This window comes from Phoxinus phoxinus (genome assembly GCF_949152265.1).
Source record: "Phoxinus phoxinus genome assembly, chromosome: 2".
Lineage (NCBI taxonomy): Eukaryota > Metazoa > Chordata > Actinopteri > Cypriniformes > Leuciscidae > Phoxinus > Phoxinus phoxinus.
Genome location: NC_136877.1, coordinates 17735068 through 17749573, shown reverse-complemented (window position 1 = coordinate 17749573; position 14506 = coordinate 17735068). Strand labels below are relative to the sequence as shown.

The window sequence follows — 14506 nt, the reverse complement described above, 5'->3', positions numbered from 1 at the left end:
GTTACCTTACATTTCAAAAATTACCTTTGCAACATATCTTGCAACTATGATGTAAAAAGCGGGCATATGGGATCATGGAATCACATGGGTCATCTTCAAGCCGTTATTAGACAGTCGTGTGTCTCTTAGCTACCCGGTAGACTTAGGCGATGGTCGACTTAAAAAAGGGTGGTGCCGTTTATTCAAAAGCAGCAGGTCATTGTTTTGCATTAAATGCATACATTTCGCCACTTAACCGTTTACCAGTTTTAAAAATCTATTTGCACGTTAAAGCAACGATATTTTTTAAAACAATAAATATAATCGATGTAGCATAACTTAGTAATAATCTAATAATATCCACTCGTAGGACTAGAATGCTTAGGCTCCTGAAAAGCAATATACATTCCTAACCCGTGAAAACATGAAAACACATTTTAATCGAAAGGAACGGAATATTTTAGAAAATTTCTAGAGACATTAGAAACGACATATCGTCTTGATACAGCAACCCACTGATGCACGGCACCACCAGCTATACACAACGTAGCCTAAGTAAAAACTATAATTAATGACTAAAAAAGTTTGGCTTTGAGCGTCTAGAGTCGAGAGAATATAATAGCCTATATGTACATTAAATGTAGTGAACTTACGGAGGCAGTATCGAGGCTCGCTGCGCGCACACGGCACATAGGCTATCCAAACTCATGTGAAACTTGTCAGGCACAAGTGAACAGATCTCTAAAATCTTCAGAACATCGATATTTCTATATGTTAATAATGATTCCATGTCCTCCGCTCGCCACTGAAATTGCCAAAGTTTACGTCTAAGAATTTGGAGCCCTTTCGCTTCATTTCGTAACACACTCCACCTACTCGCTATAATGCTCCAACAAGCCCTTGTGTTTGTTGTTTCAAACACAGGGCTTGTTTGTTTGTCTTTACAAGTGTGACAGCGTATAGAATAAACGATTCATATAAGTCGTTTCGTTTATCTTGACAGATACATTTGGTTAGCCACGAGTCACAACCAAAGCGAACTTTTCGACGTGACAACTTGTGTCGTGCAGAGCAAAGATGACAATCCAGGCTATAAACGAAAACTGTTATAAAGGGTTGTCTATCGAAAAGATAAAAACAGAATGTATATAGCCTACTGAAATTCATTCTGTAGAAATTATAGAAACAACAGGTAAAATGTTATTAACAAAATTACGAACGATTAAACAATTTATTTGTCATATTATACGGAGCGCGTAATGTAAGTGAGGCGTATTTCTGCTTAGCTCGACTGACTTAAGGCTACAAATTTGTAACGACCTAAATGAAAGACCCAATGAATTGTTTAGTTGAGATCACCACTGAATAGCATGTCTTGTTATGCCACATTTTTTTATATAAAACATTTAATTAGTCAGAATTGCTAATCATTCGGATTCTGTCTGTATGGTTAGCTAACTACACTTCTTTATTTACAGGTGACGTGAATAATCATAAACCGTTTTATTACTAGCCTACTATATTTTGATAGTGTCTCATTTAATGGTACCGGCAAACACGCTCAAATTAAAGCGTGTTCCATGTTGTTGGAGTCGTGTGTGTGTGTGTGTGCGCGCAAGCGCGGGGCGCTCTGGTGTTCTGGTCTGGATCAATGCCATCATTGTGCTTTCTAACAGTGGTGACTTTCTCTGCTATATCATTCAAAATCTTAACAATGGTTTAGTAATACAGCATATATATTTCTACCGATTTACAGATTGGTTAGCTATTATTAAAAAGCCATCAAAGTTTAACAATGCTAAACAATGTGGATTATTATGTCAAAATCGAGCACACACTGTATGAAGGGGAATAAATATGAAAATCGTTATTATTCATTTATTTAAAATATAATTTCTTTAAATAATAGCCACTAATTGTAGTACTACTAATTTAGTAGGGATTTATTTGCTTTCATGCCTGTACATAAGGAAATATTCTTAATCCCCAAGGCGAAAATGCACAGAGGAATTTGACCTATCTTCAGCCACTAGTCTAAATTGCGCTCGGTCTCGCTTTGATGGGACTTGGTCAATGTTAATATGCAAATAGTGACACTGTCTGCCGAGCGGAAGTGAGGGGCCTAGGGCATGGAACGGCGAGCGGAGCTCCACCGGTGCGCCAGCCAATCAGAAACGAGGATGTAATTCCAAATGCGCAGCTACGTTTGGCTGCTGCCAGCGAGCAACAGCGACGACAGACAGAGAAAGTGAAGGCGCAGACCTACCCACTTCCAAAAAACTCAGCCTATTCTGGACCGCGTTCAACTCAACCACCAAAAGCTATCCAAAAGACTGACTTGCAGAGGAAGGAAGATAAAAAAAATATCTGAGGTGCTCGCTGACTTGATTTTGCCGCCTGTCTGCCAAGAATTCGCTTCCGGTGTTCATTTTTGTAAGCACTACAACGTGAAACGAAAAGAGAAAAAAATAAAAAAACACAAACTTTTGAACTTGAGACATGTGAGCGTACCGGCTTCAATTTCATCCGGCCTCCAGGAACCCCCTTCAATTCCATGCAATACAGTGCAATGGTACGTTATGATGGAAAACACTGTCTTACTAACATTTGTGAATATTTGTCTCGAGTTGCTGTGTTGCGCGTATGTAACATCAACAGAGCAATAGCTTTACGTTTCAATATCGAACTGTACAAGACACTTTAAAACTGCAGAAAAAATTATCGTAATGTTGGATTGTTTATGTCATGCATTGGCAGACGTCCTATATGGGTCATATTGTGTCAGAAGTCGAGTTTGTGCCTCTTGGCATGCATCCTGCTAGCTCAAACTCTCCCCTATTGAATAGCCGTGCGCTGGCACGGAGCAGCGGCGTGAATACCTGGACAAGCCGTGTTGATATTTACTCGCACTGTCATTTAAATGCTTGTCTGGGGCTGTTTTACGTAGCGACACTTGCATTGACACTCTTTCACTCTGTAACTTTGTTCTTTGATACTTTAAAACATTACGTTATGCACACGTGGATGTTTGTTTGCACGTCCATAAACCGATTCATTGTTTTACCATGAACATTGGACTTTGTTGCGTTGCGCTTTTGTTGCGGTCCATTGTAGTTACATTTTAGTAATGGACTCGATGTCCTTCATAAAGTCTTTGTTGAGCCTTGTGGACTTATGAGTTGGACGGAGGGGGTGGGCTTTGACTTCGACACAAGATGCCGTCATGCCGATGTAACGCGAAGGGAATCATTAGACTATCTGTCCAACAAACAGACTGGCCCTGTGCTCTTCTCTCACTGGGATAGGTGATAGAACCTACTTCTGTTGATTTCTCTGTTTTCTCGCACAATTGAAACCGTTGTCATGTTGGTTTTTAAAAAGCACAGAAATAACATTGAACATTGATAAACTAATTCATTTATTCAGTTTGGAGTTATTTTGCATAACAAACGCTGCAGGCCCACACTTCCATTTGCGCCAGGTGCTTTTCCAAGCGTATGATATAATAGTATACTAAAGCCTTTATGTTTTATAAGTAATGCCATATATCAGTTTTGGTTTGTAATAGCTGATAGTGAAAGTAAACCTAACCAACGAAAGTCTAGACAAAGTAGTAAAAATGTCGTTATATGATTTGATCATAAGCATCATATTTAGTTTTTATTAAGACGACGCCTGTATAAAATATAATCAAAGTCAAAGGCAAAATCAATTCATGAATTGTGTTCATTTGCAATTTAAGAAGCCTGTAAAAATCTGTCCATAGCTTATAGGCTATATTGGGCTCGCTTCATCCTGTTTCATAGTTTTACATGCCTGCCCAAAGTCCTCACCACATAAAAATGACATTTGGATAAAAAGTAGGAAATTGCTTAAATCTTTGTCAATGTCACGGAGGTGCAATCGAGGTGGGCTGGAGATATGGGATATGCGCTTGCTGGAAGAGGAGGAGTATGACTGTGTAATTAAAGGCGAAAAAAAAAATCTTCAGACTGATTTGTTAGGCTCCAGCAGACTAGAGGGTGTTACCGGCCCAAATTATATCAAGTTTGAAAAGCAAACACATGATCAGAAATTAGGCGCCTTCAAGTTTTCTTATTGCACGTGCTAAGATAGGCTATTATTCAAGATTCCTATTTGAAACTCGACTCTCAGATTCCGGTAGCTTTTTACTCCGCGGCGGGTTCACCTCACGCGCTGTGGATGAGTCTAGATTCACTCCGTTTACAATCTTTTGTGCTCTTAACTAGACGTCGGGATCGGTTAAATGCAAAGTGTGGGATCTCCAGTTGTTCTCTGTTGCCGGATAAGAGCGTGTTTTTTTGAATGAGGATATCAGGTCTTACTCAAACGTGCACGGAGCAGCACGGGCTCTGAAGAATGAAGCGATAATATCAATCATCTGATACCCTTCAGGACTTTGATAACCGCGCGATCTACGATGTATTCGCCGATTTGTCTCACACAGGTATAGCCTATTTTATATATACTTTGAATTATCACTGAGTAGGTCATTCTTTATACTTGTTTATGTACATTATTCACTGCATGTGCTTTTGGTTCATTTAAAAATTGCTGCAATATAGGCTATATTACGCATTTATTGTAGCCTACACTTCCCTATAGTCTTTTTAAAGTTCAATATAGTATTTGAACAACTTTTTCGACGTCGTGTCTTACAACAGGCACGTGAGAAAATCGATTAATTTAAACTTAACTGATGAAAATAAATATTCAAATTAGAAGGGAAAAGTCGATTTTAAATTAATCAAAGAACCTTTTATTCTCTAGTTCTTTAGAAAATAATCTAGGCTTCTGGTACTTTAAAGTACCCAAAACCAAATACCTTAATCTGACAAACAAGTAACTTTTTTTTTTTATCTTCAGAGAACCATATGACCAACTCAAGGACTGTGTAGAGTGGTTCTTAATAAGTTGTTTCTTTGAAGACACATCGAAGAACCTTCTTTTTATTATTTTTTAAAAACTGCAGTCGATTTTAATTTTAAAGCATTTTTTAAGTAGTTAGGACTTCTAAAAATCCGACGGACATCTAACTCGATGTAGGCTATATGTGATAGAATGTAGCCTATCTCAACTCACTGCGCTCATCCCATGGGCGAAGATGTTTATTCCTAATCAATGAACAGATGAGTGTTTACTTAAATCTAATTTTATGGCGTCTGAAAAAGTGTTTTGCTTTAAAACCTGATTAAACAAGGCAACATTTATGAGGTTGACAACAGGGAGAAGTTCATCTCCATCTCTTTGCTATTTCAAGCGCGAGGTTAAGGCAGTGCCTTTGAATTCCCTTTTTGAGAGCTCACCGTTTTATCCGCACCTTTCTTTGGGGAAACTTGCTTTAGTTTGTACTTGGAGCTTCTCTCACAGAGTGAATTAAGATGAAAACAATGATAAGGTTGATTCAGCGGTTGGACAGAGTCCGCCGGCTTTGGCTGACACAATTTTACTGTTTATATTTTCCTTGGCATCAGAGAGTGATTGACTGAGATATGGTGAGTACAAGAGGACCTCGAGCCTGCGCAGCCAACAACCTCGTGCTACACTTTGAACTATTAAAAATAGAAATTCGTTTGATTTTTGGTTCAAGGACATTCCTTAACATTGTGATATGAAAAACATTTGCATAACAGCTGATATGACAACAGATCAATAAGATGTTTTTTTTCACATTACATTTACATTTATCTTAATTTTATGTTGTAGAGATACAACAATGTGTGATCTTGCAAGGCCTTAGACATGTATGTATTTAAATTCATTATTGCAAGAATCACCTTCTTTGTGGTCAATAGGTTGATTACATTTATAGCAGATTTTTTTTTGATTTGATAGAGATCCTTTTTGTATATGGCTACTATCAGTATAGTGATTTTGATATTAATGGAGTGGAGTTGTGGACATTATACATAGGTTGCATGTAGTTGTGACAAAATAAAATATATATGAAGCTAGCTATAATTTAAAAATAATTAAATAATCTAATGTGATTTTTAAAAAAAATGATAATCAGCACTTTGAATGTACTTGAGTTTTTATACATTCCAGGACTACACACCGCATAGTGCGAAAACTCACACTCTTTTGCGAGTTATATATTTCTTGTGCAACATTGTCACATGAAGGATTGCACATGCATTCCTACGTTGTGTAGTTTGTATGGTATTTATACAGTGCTGGAGTGTGGGCTGTGTGTGGGGGGCTGTCACAGAAATATAGGCAGAAGTGGTGCGCTGGTTGTGGTTTCCCAAAGAGCTGCCGCACGCCTGCACACAGAACAATATGTGGTTTAACTCTTCTTCGATCCATTCACTGCAGTCCTTGTTAATTTTTCAATGTGGTGGTGAAAAAAAATGCATAGAAGTTTGCAGAGTCATTGTATGTGTGTATAAGATGGTCTTTTTCATTGTGTTAAGATTCTCGCACTCTTGCTTTCAATGCTTTTTTTCTTAAACTTCATCCATTGTTAAGAATTTACAGTGCTTATTGATCTTTTGACTAAAAAAGAACCATAATTATTTTTTGTTGAACTGAAAAATTATAAAGGGAAGATTCAGATAGTGTATTTTAGTGTATAGTGTGACAAATTCTCCTGCTCTTCTATTTTATGTTTTAATACATGATTGAATTTGCTTGACAATATTGAATCAATTTCACTTGCTGAGGTGATGAGGAGATTATGTGTGGGAAAAAAATTTCACTGTCAAATTTTTTTTACAGAAAAAATGTCTGTAAAATTGGTAACCAAGTTTATTCAGTTTTAATTTGTAGTGTAAAGCTATATAGCAAGTTGAGGCATATGAAGACAAAAACAAAAAGCACCTTGCGCTCAATAAAACAAGTGTGAATTAGCCGTGCCGCTTATTTGAGGAGTCAGGGCGCTTTAGTTTTGGTTTGGCATTTTAATGCCACTCTTACCAAACAGCTCTGAGGCCCAAAGAATGTGGCTTTTGTGCCAAGATGTCATTTTCATTGTCCATCTAGATTTGATTTTTTGAGGGCCTTGGAATAATTGTGGTACAATAATGCTTACAAATTAAGTGATTCCCAAGGACCGCAAACACCTCCTCAAGAGTAAAAGCTCAAGTTGTAAAATTGATTTCCCACCCACCCCCTCGCTTTTCTTGCACTCTTCCATGTTTAGTTAAAAGCCTTACCTAGTACTTCTGGCCTTGGGAAGGTTTGCACTGTCATTTTTGACAAAAGACATGTCCCCATTTGCCTTGCTTTCTTTGCCAGTGGTTGATAATCATGCCCTCAGCCGTCCTTGTCCAAGGCATTTAGAGACTATCTTTTGAGTTTTCCAGGATTCCGTGAGGTTCTGTGGGTCTCTGTGGTAAGGGCTGTTTCAGGAATGCAGGGCGCTTTGATAAGAGATCTGGAAGTATGGGGGGTGCTTGCTCTCTTGTGCCAACACACGGACTGGTGCTTTGAGCGTGGCTGGAGACGGAGAGCGAGCGAGCGAGAGAAGGGGGGTAGAGAGAGAGAGAGAGAGAAGGGGAGTGAGAGATTGGTGATTCTGGAACTGTCGGCTCTTCACTGGCACGGCGCGGGCAGACGCGGTAAACAGTGGCATCCTTTTTCTGCGTGCCTCCGACACCTGCAGGCAGGCCAACGCTGCCTGCAGTCGCAGTGGAAATGGTAGATGAATGTTTCATGCTGACTCTTTAAAATCTCATTTTAAATATTTTTAGTCCTTAAAAGTTCTCTAAAAGCAGGAAGCCGAAGACTAGAGTTGTTGAAAACTATATTTGCAACTGATATTTGTAACTGTAACTCTGTAATGCTTTGTGATGTAATGCTTTTCTGGACCATTAAATAGTCATTTGTATAACTTTTATCTACTTTTGCGTCTTATAAATGGTCTTTATCTGCAATGTTTTCTAAACCGCCTTTTTTTTTTGGCTGCACGGGCTCTTGGCTAATTCAGACAAGAACCCATGCCAAAAGGTCACTTCTGCTCCTGCTCAATTTTTCTCCTTTTCCCCTCTCTCTCTTCTTTCAGGATGAGTTTCATCCCTTCATCGAGGCTCTGCTCCCTCATGTCCGTGCCATAGCCTACACCTGGTTCAACCTGCAGGCACGGAAGCGCAAGTACTTTAAGAAACACGAAAAGAGGATGTCCAAGGATGAAGAACGGGCCGTGAAAGACGAGCTTCTCAGCGAGAAGCCTGAAATCAAGCAGAAGTGGGCATCTCGTCTCCTGGCCAAGCTGCGCAAGGACATCCGGCAGGAGTACCGGGAGGACTTTGTGCTCAGTGTAACGGGCAAGAAGCACCCGTGCTGTGTTCTCTCCAACCCCGACCAGAAGGGCAAGATCCGCCGAATCGACTGCCTGAGGCAGGCTGATAAAGTGTGGCGGTTGGACCTGGTGATGGTCATCCTGTTCAAAGGTATTCCGCTGGAGAGCACAGATGGGGAGCGTCTGGTCAAGTCCCCGCACTGCACCAACCCAGGACTTTGCGTCCAGCCCCACCACATCACTGTCTCTGTGAAAGAGCTGGACTTGTTTCTGGCATACTATGTCCAGGACCAAGGTAAGTTCAATGGGAGGTTGGGAGATAACATTTCTTGACTTCATTTAAGTGTGCTACTTTAACTCGCAGGTTCAAGGATGTAGGCAAAATAAAATGAATGGAATTTCCAATTGTTATGGATATAAGAGTAATGGCATACATTTTTTGTTTTACACGCACAAGTTTCAAACTGATCTACTTTGGTACATTTAAGTAGTATTACAATTATTTGTATTATATATATATATATTTACATTTTACAGATTAGTTGGCATTTAAAAAGAGAACGAGTGACAAAAGTGTGTTGCTTGCGCTGTAATCACATGCATTTGCACAAATGAGCTAGATACAGATATTTCAGCAGAATTCTCAAGCAGCACTTTTTTATGATGAGGTCAGTATCAGAATACAATTCAAAATGTACATCAGAAAATCAGAAAAAGTATAGAGACATACAAATACTCCTCATTATATAAATACATGCAAAATATGTATTACATAATTAGAATTTGTGCAAATGGCACAATTACGCAGTACTATTCTATTAGAATTCTATTTTGTATTTTTAAAATTTCTCCCCTTATTTGTTTTCAATGTCTAGATTGGTTCTGGTAATTTTCAGTTATTTTTAGTTATTTGTGCAAGTTTTTTTTAGCAAAGTTAAGGGAAAAGGTCTAAACTCCTCTGCACACTTACATCTACCTTCACATGTATTAATTTAACATTTATCCAAAATGACTTAAAAACAAGGAAGGCTACAACATAAACTATTCCTTTTATTTCCATTTTAAGTTTTCTGTTTGAAAAGTATTAATTTGGAACATTAACATAAATTTTAACATCATAGAAGTGTTGCTTTTGTGAGTATGTAAATGTTTTCATTAACGTCAGGCATGGCACCTCCATTTTGTGATACTGAAGTGCCAGGGTAAGCAGAAGGCAGAGCGGAGGGACAATAATGGTTGCCACTGGCACCATGGTTGGCATCAGACTCTCTTTTGTGTCTTTGTAAGATGGCGTGCATTCGCCTATTGGCACTCACACGGCAGCCTAAATCTCTCGTATACCTCTCTGAATTGACCTTAGTCTCCACTCTTATTTACAAATAACATGAAGTAATTTGTATATAAATTCTAACAGGAATTGTGTGTATTTTCCAAATATTTTAATGTCAGTGTAGCATAATCATAGTGGCTGATTCATGTTATAAGTGTTATTCACTAAAGACATTTCTGACCTTTATAAAATCTGAAAAAAAGACGAGTATGGAAGAAACTAATGTCACCAAATGAAAATTGGGTTCTCTGTTAAGGGTTTAACGTGGCAGTGCGGAGTGTTTTGCCTTTAGTATCCAGTGCCCATCTCTAGACAATGCCCTCACATTGTGCCAGTGCACCCAGGGCGGCCATTTTGTTAGCGTTGTGCCAGGAGAGTGGTAGGAAGAGTGCCAGTGACTGAGGATGGCCGTTGATATCAAACCCTCTTTGTCTGCTTACTGCATGCCTTTGATTCGTTAATTGGCATCCGCAATGCAGTAGGCATGGAGGAAAGTTTCCTGAAAGCGGTGGAATGGCAGTTATTCACTTCCAGCTAAATAAAACCAAATGTAAAGCAAAAGGGAATCTTTACTCGCATCATAAGGAAATTGTGGTTGGGGTCTGTGGCTGTGAATTGAAAAGGTAAATCGTGTTCAGTGCTCAGCGGATTTTGACGTCCATATGCCAGAAAAGGGTCCTTTGTAAGGTGACTGGAAGCCATTACTGCTTTTGTTCTATTTATTTAATAGAACATTTTACTTTTTTTCACAGTATAATTGTACGTATTTCACACTCCAACACAACTAGTTTTGTATGTGCACTCTTTGTATTTCATCTCATGGTCTGGTTTAAATTTAAAGGTGTTTTAATCGCTATCCGCAGCACCTGGGATCCATAGGGGCATCAAACAGTTTGCCTCTGGTTTCTGCTAGAAGGCTTAGCGGACTCGCCAGTGTGTGCGATAGCACCTTAGTAAATGCCCAGCTGAATCCCCATTGAAAAGACGGTGAAGAGGACAGGAACGAGGGGCAGCAAGCTTGTTGGTGGGCATCGTGCCATGCCCTGCCTCTGCACTTCACCAAGTCTGGCCATGCCATTTGTGCCTGTGTCTGTGCGTGCGCTGTTCTGCTTCATTCTCTCGTAAAACGATTATAACATCATCTAGATCACACACTGTAAAACAATTTTTGGTTTAACTTAAAGCAAGTTACCTTTTTGCCTTAATTTTGAGTTTGTTGTAATTAAAAATTTTAGTTAATACAATGAAGAAGAATGGTTTAATAAACAGAAACTCAAAATAGTATGTTATCTTCACACATTAGTTACCGAAGTTGATTTGACAAAAGATAAAAAGTTGTGATAACAAATCATGAAAATATTTTTTTTTACAGTGCAGTTATTTTATATGAAAATAGAATTCAGAACAATCACAACAATCACATTTCCAGCAAATGAGAAAACAGATACTTAGATTCTGGTTTGTGTGATTGGCTCATTTCTGTTTTGTAGTCTTTTTTAAAAGTACTTCATACTTTTTTTCAAATAAATATTTTTGTTTTAGCTGTAATTATTCATGCTTTGAAACTTTTTCCAAAAAAAAGCTAAAGTTGCTTGGACTCTTTCTGATTCCACATTGGCCTTTGTAGATGTAAGTCAAGTCTGTACATGTGAAGTGATGCTCATTTCACTTCAGAACTCATAAATCACGACTCACTTGCCAGGCCCCCTTTCAGTCAAGGGAAGTATGCAAATAATTTGTATTGTATGCTTGATGACATGTTTCATTAATGTACCTTTTGTTTTTTTTGCGTGTCTGCTGCATTTTATACTGTGAAGGAAAATGTTGGTATAGGCTTTATACTAGAACAGTGACTAAGCAGAAATAGATTTGAAAAGGGACCAGCCGGTTTATATCAAAAAGGTATTTTTCATTTTAACCCAAGATATTTATTTTCCAGCACATTCTGGAATATGTTCACAACCTTTATCTCAGGGTTTACATTATCCTAAACACATGACATATTTTTTCAAATAAACACAAAACCTCAAAAATGCTAGTGTAAATTAAGTGCCGGTTCAAGCCTTTCATAAATATTTACATTTATCTGGCAGTTGGTTTGTTTCAAATATCTAGCTGTCCCTTTGTAAAGCTAAATACAATGAATTAACAATTAATAAGACAATTTTACCTAAGTCATCAAACACCAATAATAAACTGTCATGTTTTGTGCAGGAACAGCCAGCGTTACTCAACAACTAGAAGGTGTTACACAATCGCAAGAGCTCAACATATCAGTTACAGTGTGAAGGTGTCGTGATTTCCTGCCCAAACTCCCTAGTTTATTTTGGTTCCCTGTGATGTAGACAGTGTTTTATTGGCGGCTTTTCTGGTGTTGGATGGATTATTTCTCATTTGTTCTAGCATGTTAAAGAGGTCTGTTTTACGACTGCAGGACTTAGCTTTTGCCCCCGTGTCAAGACCTCACTAAAGATGTGGAAGGTGTCATGTGAAGTTTAATTGAGCACAACAGATCTTTGAAAACAAGGTGGCGACCTGTGGCGCATGGGGGCAGGCCAGGGTGTCGTTTCGGGGGGCACCTGGACCCCCAGCTGACTCATGACCTCTGGATGTCTGGGTCAGCGGAGCGGTTGCCAGCTCCTTCAGAAGAGCTGGTCGTTCATCAAACTCCCTCTCTCAACTTGCCAAACCCCCCCCCCCCCCACACACACACACACAGTTCCCTATTGGGCCTTTATTAGCAGTGTGTGTGTGCTCTGTAGAGGAGCTAGTTTTCCAGCTGACTGAGTATACGACAGGGTCAGGACTAGCCAGCGTGACCTAGAGGTCATCACCCCTGTCAGTGACTAAGTACAGCTTGTTGTTTCTCCACTTTCACTTTTTTCTTCCTGTCTGTCTCCTCCTATCTAATTCACACATTGTCCCTGATGTCCACATACATGGGAAGTTAGAAAATAAGTATTCGTGAAACCACCGTGTGATTGCTCTTCCTGATTATGGGCACTAGAGAAAACTATGATGGAGCGATGGACGGATTGTGTCATTTTATTGTATAAGCGTAAGAGGTATTTTAGGGTTACGGAAAGATTTGAAATGAAGCCAAAATATAGCAGATTGGATTTGTGTGTTTGCTGTCATATTTACGGCAGTAGTGCACACTCCGTGCCCGAGCCCAATCGAACTGTGCTCTGGCCCACCTCTTCCAAGCGGGCCAGGGTCGGCTAAGCGTATGGAGCGATCACATTAGTCAAACGAACCAAACTTTGGGGGTCAAACGCGATCGGGCACGGTTCAGATCGCCTAGTGGGAGTACACCCTTAAATCCATACTGACTGACTGGTTTATCATAAATTATGACAATGGGTTGTTAAAGGTGGACATCATGAGAAATATTTTATTAAGAATAAGTTAAACAAATATTTTACCACATTTTTGTTTTTGTATTGTTGTTTAGTATATAGTTAAGGCCTGTAATTGGCTTGTATTTATGCCACATCTAAAGAGACTGTGAATCGTCTATATAAACGCACCTTTTATTAAAATGAATTACATTTCTTTTTAATTATCTCACAATTTGTCCGTGGAAATTACAGTAATCATTAATATAATTAACTGAGACTATTAAATTCTTTACGATTGCCATCCCTATTTTCAACTTTAGTTTTCTATACGAAGCTCTGCATTTCTAAACCCTTGCGATTTTCCTTTATGGGACGGACACATCGTCCTCATTGGCAGCGTTTACTGATGCAATATAAACTCCAGTGTGCTGTATTCATGAGAATTAAAAGGACAGCTGGCTGGGACGAAACACGCACAAACCCATTGACAATTTGGGACCATAACAGAAACTTGAAGGAAAACCAATACAGAATTACAAGTGTATGGAATGCAACAGGGCCACAGCATTTGTTTTTGTTTAGTCATTTATTTATTTATTTGGTAATTGTTTCCAGTGAGCCCTTGTGGTGGAGGCAGTCATGAGTTTGTCCTTCGGAGAGAGACATAAAGTGTTCAGCACATCCACTTGATGGCCCGCAGCTACTGACTCGCTCCCAAAAATCAGTACAGATGGTTCATTTTTCCGCTCCCTCTTTTTCTCTCCCTTGCTCTCGGTTTCTTCTCTGAACCACGCATTTGTTGGTGCTTTACTTTCAAAAAAGAACTACAACGCACGACTTGGTTTCACTTGTGGAAATGAAAGGCAATAGCTTCTGTTTGATGTTTTAGTACACTGGTGTACCGCCACATTAAACATAAAGAGGGAAAGAAAAGGAAGGAGGAGGGGCGGCGGCGGAGCAGCATTGAAAGGACTTGCCACTACGACTTCAATCTAGACGATAATCTTAGTGGCCTGTGGGTGTTGTGAGTGCTTTTCTGCTGAGTTTCCCCCGATTAATGAGTCTGATTGACTATAACAAACATTCAAACATTTCTTTGCATCTCTGTTTATTTTTGCTCGAAAACACTCCTTTTCTTTAGGACTGAAATAAATCGGTACTAAAAGGGCATATTATTTCAGAAACACCCTTTGCTTTAGCTACTAGTGCAAGTATTTAAGCTGCAATTTAAAGGTGGCATGGCATATATGTAGGCCTAGAGCAGTTTGTGCAGTCTGTTGAATACCAGAGCAGAGCTAAAGACAGGCATACGCTGGCCTTATTTAACCTCCGCCATCCATTTGGTTTTCTGTGGAGGAACATGATCCCCTTCTACTCCAAGCAGCCCAATGGTACAAGGCCATCTGATCGCATCCCACTGGATCAGTTTATGATGTAAGCATAACAGGAATGTCACTGGAAAACATTCGGATCCACAGCAATACTGCGGACAAATCAGCCGTACAAATCTACAGATGCATCTGTGATCTCTGAGCTGGAGCGGAGAGTGGGATGAGGTCGCAGTGCATTTGTGCTGAGCATGCAGTGAGGTCT

General features: G+C 39.3%; 1 protein-coding gene across 11 annotated transcripts in view; it reads left to right on the top strand.

The window, feature by feature from the left end:
• LOC306994530 (nuclear factor 1 B-type-like) overlaps positions 1-14506 on the top strand; it is a 114800-nt gene that overhangs the window by 18668 nt on the left and 81626 nt on the right. For 4 of the 11 annotated variants that reach the window (XM_079605087.1, XM_079605092.1, XM_079605084.1 and 1 more), the window contains exon 2: positions 8006-8537. In XM_079605087.1, coding sequence (XP_079461213.1) covers positions 8006-8537 — 532 coding nt within the window. Of the gene's footprint in view, positions 1-2145; positions 2552-3945; positions 4448-7515; positions 7642-8005; positions 8538-14506 lie in introns of those variants that run through there. The other 7 variants (XM_079605089.1, XM_079605094.1, XM_079605088.1 and 4 more) reach the window with 5 other exon arrangements.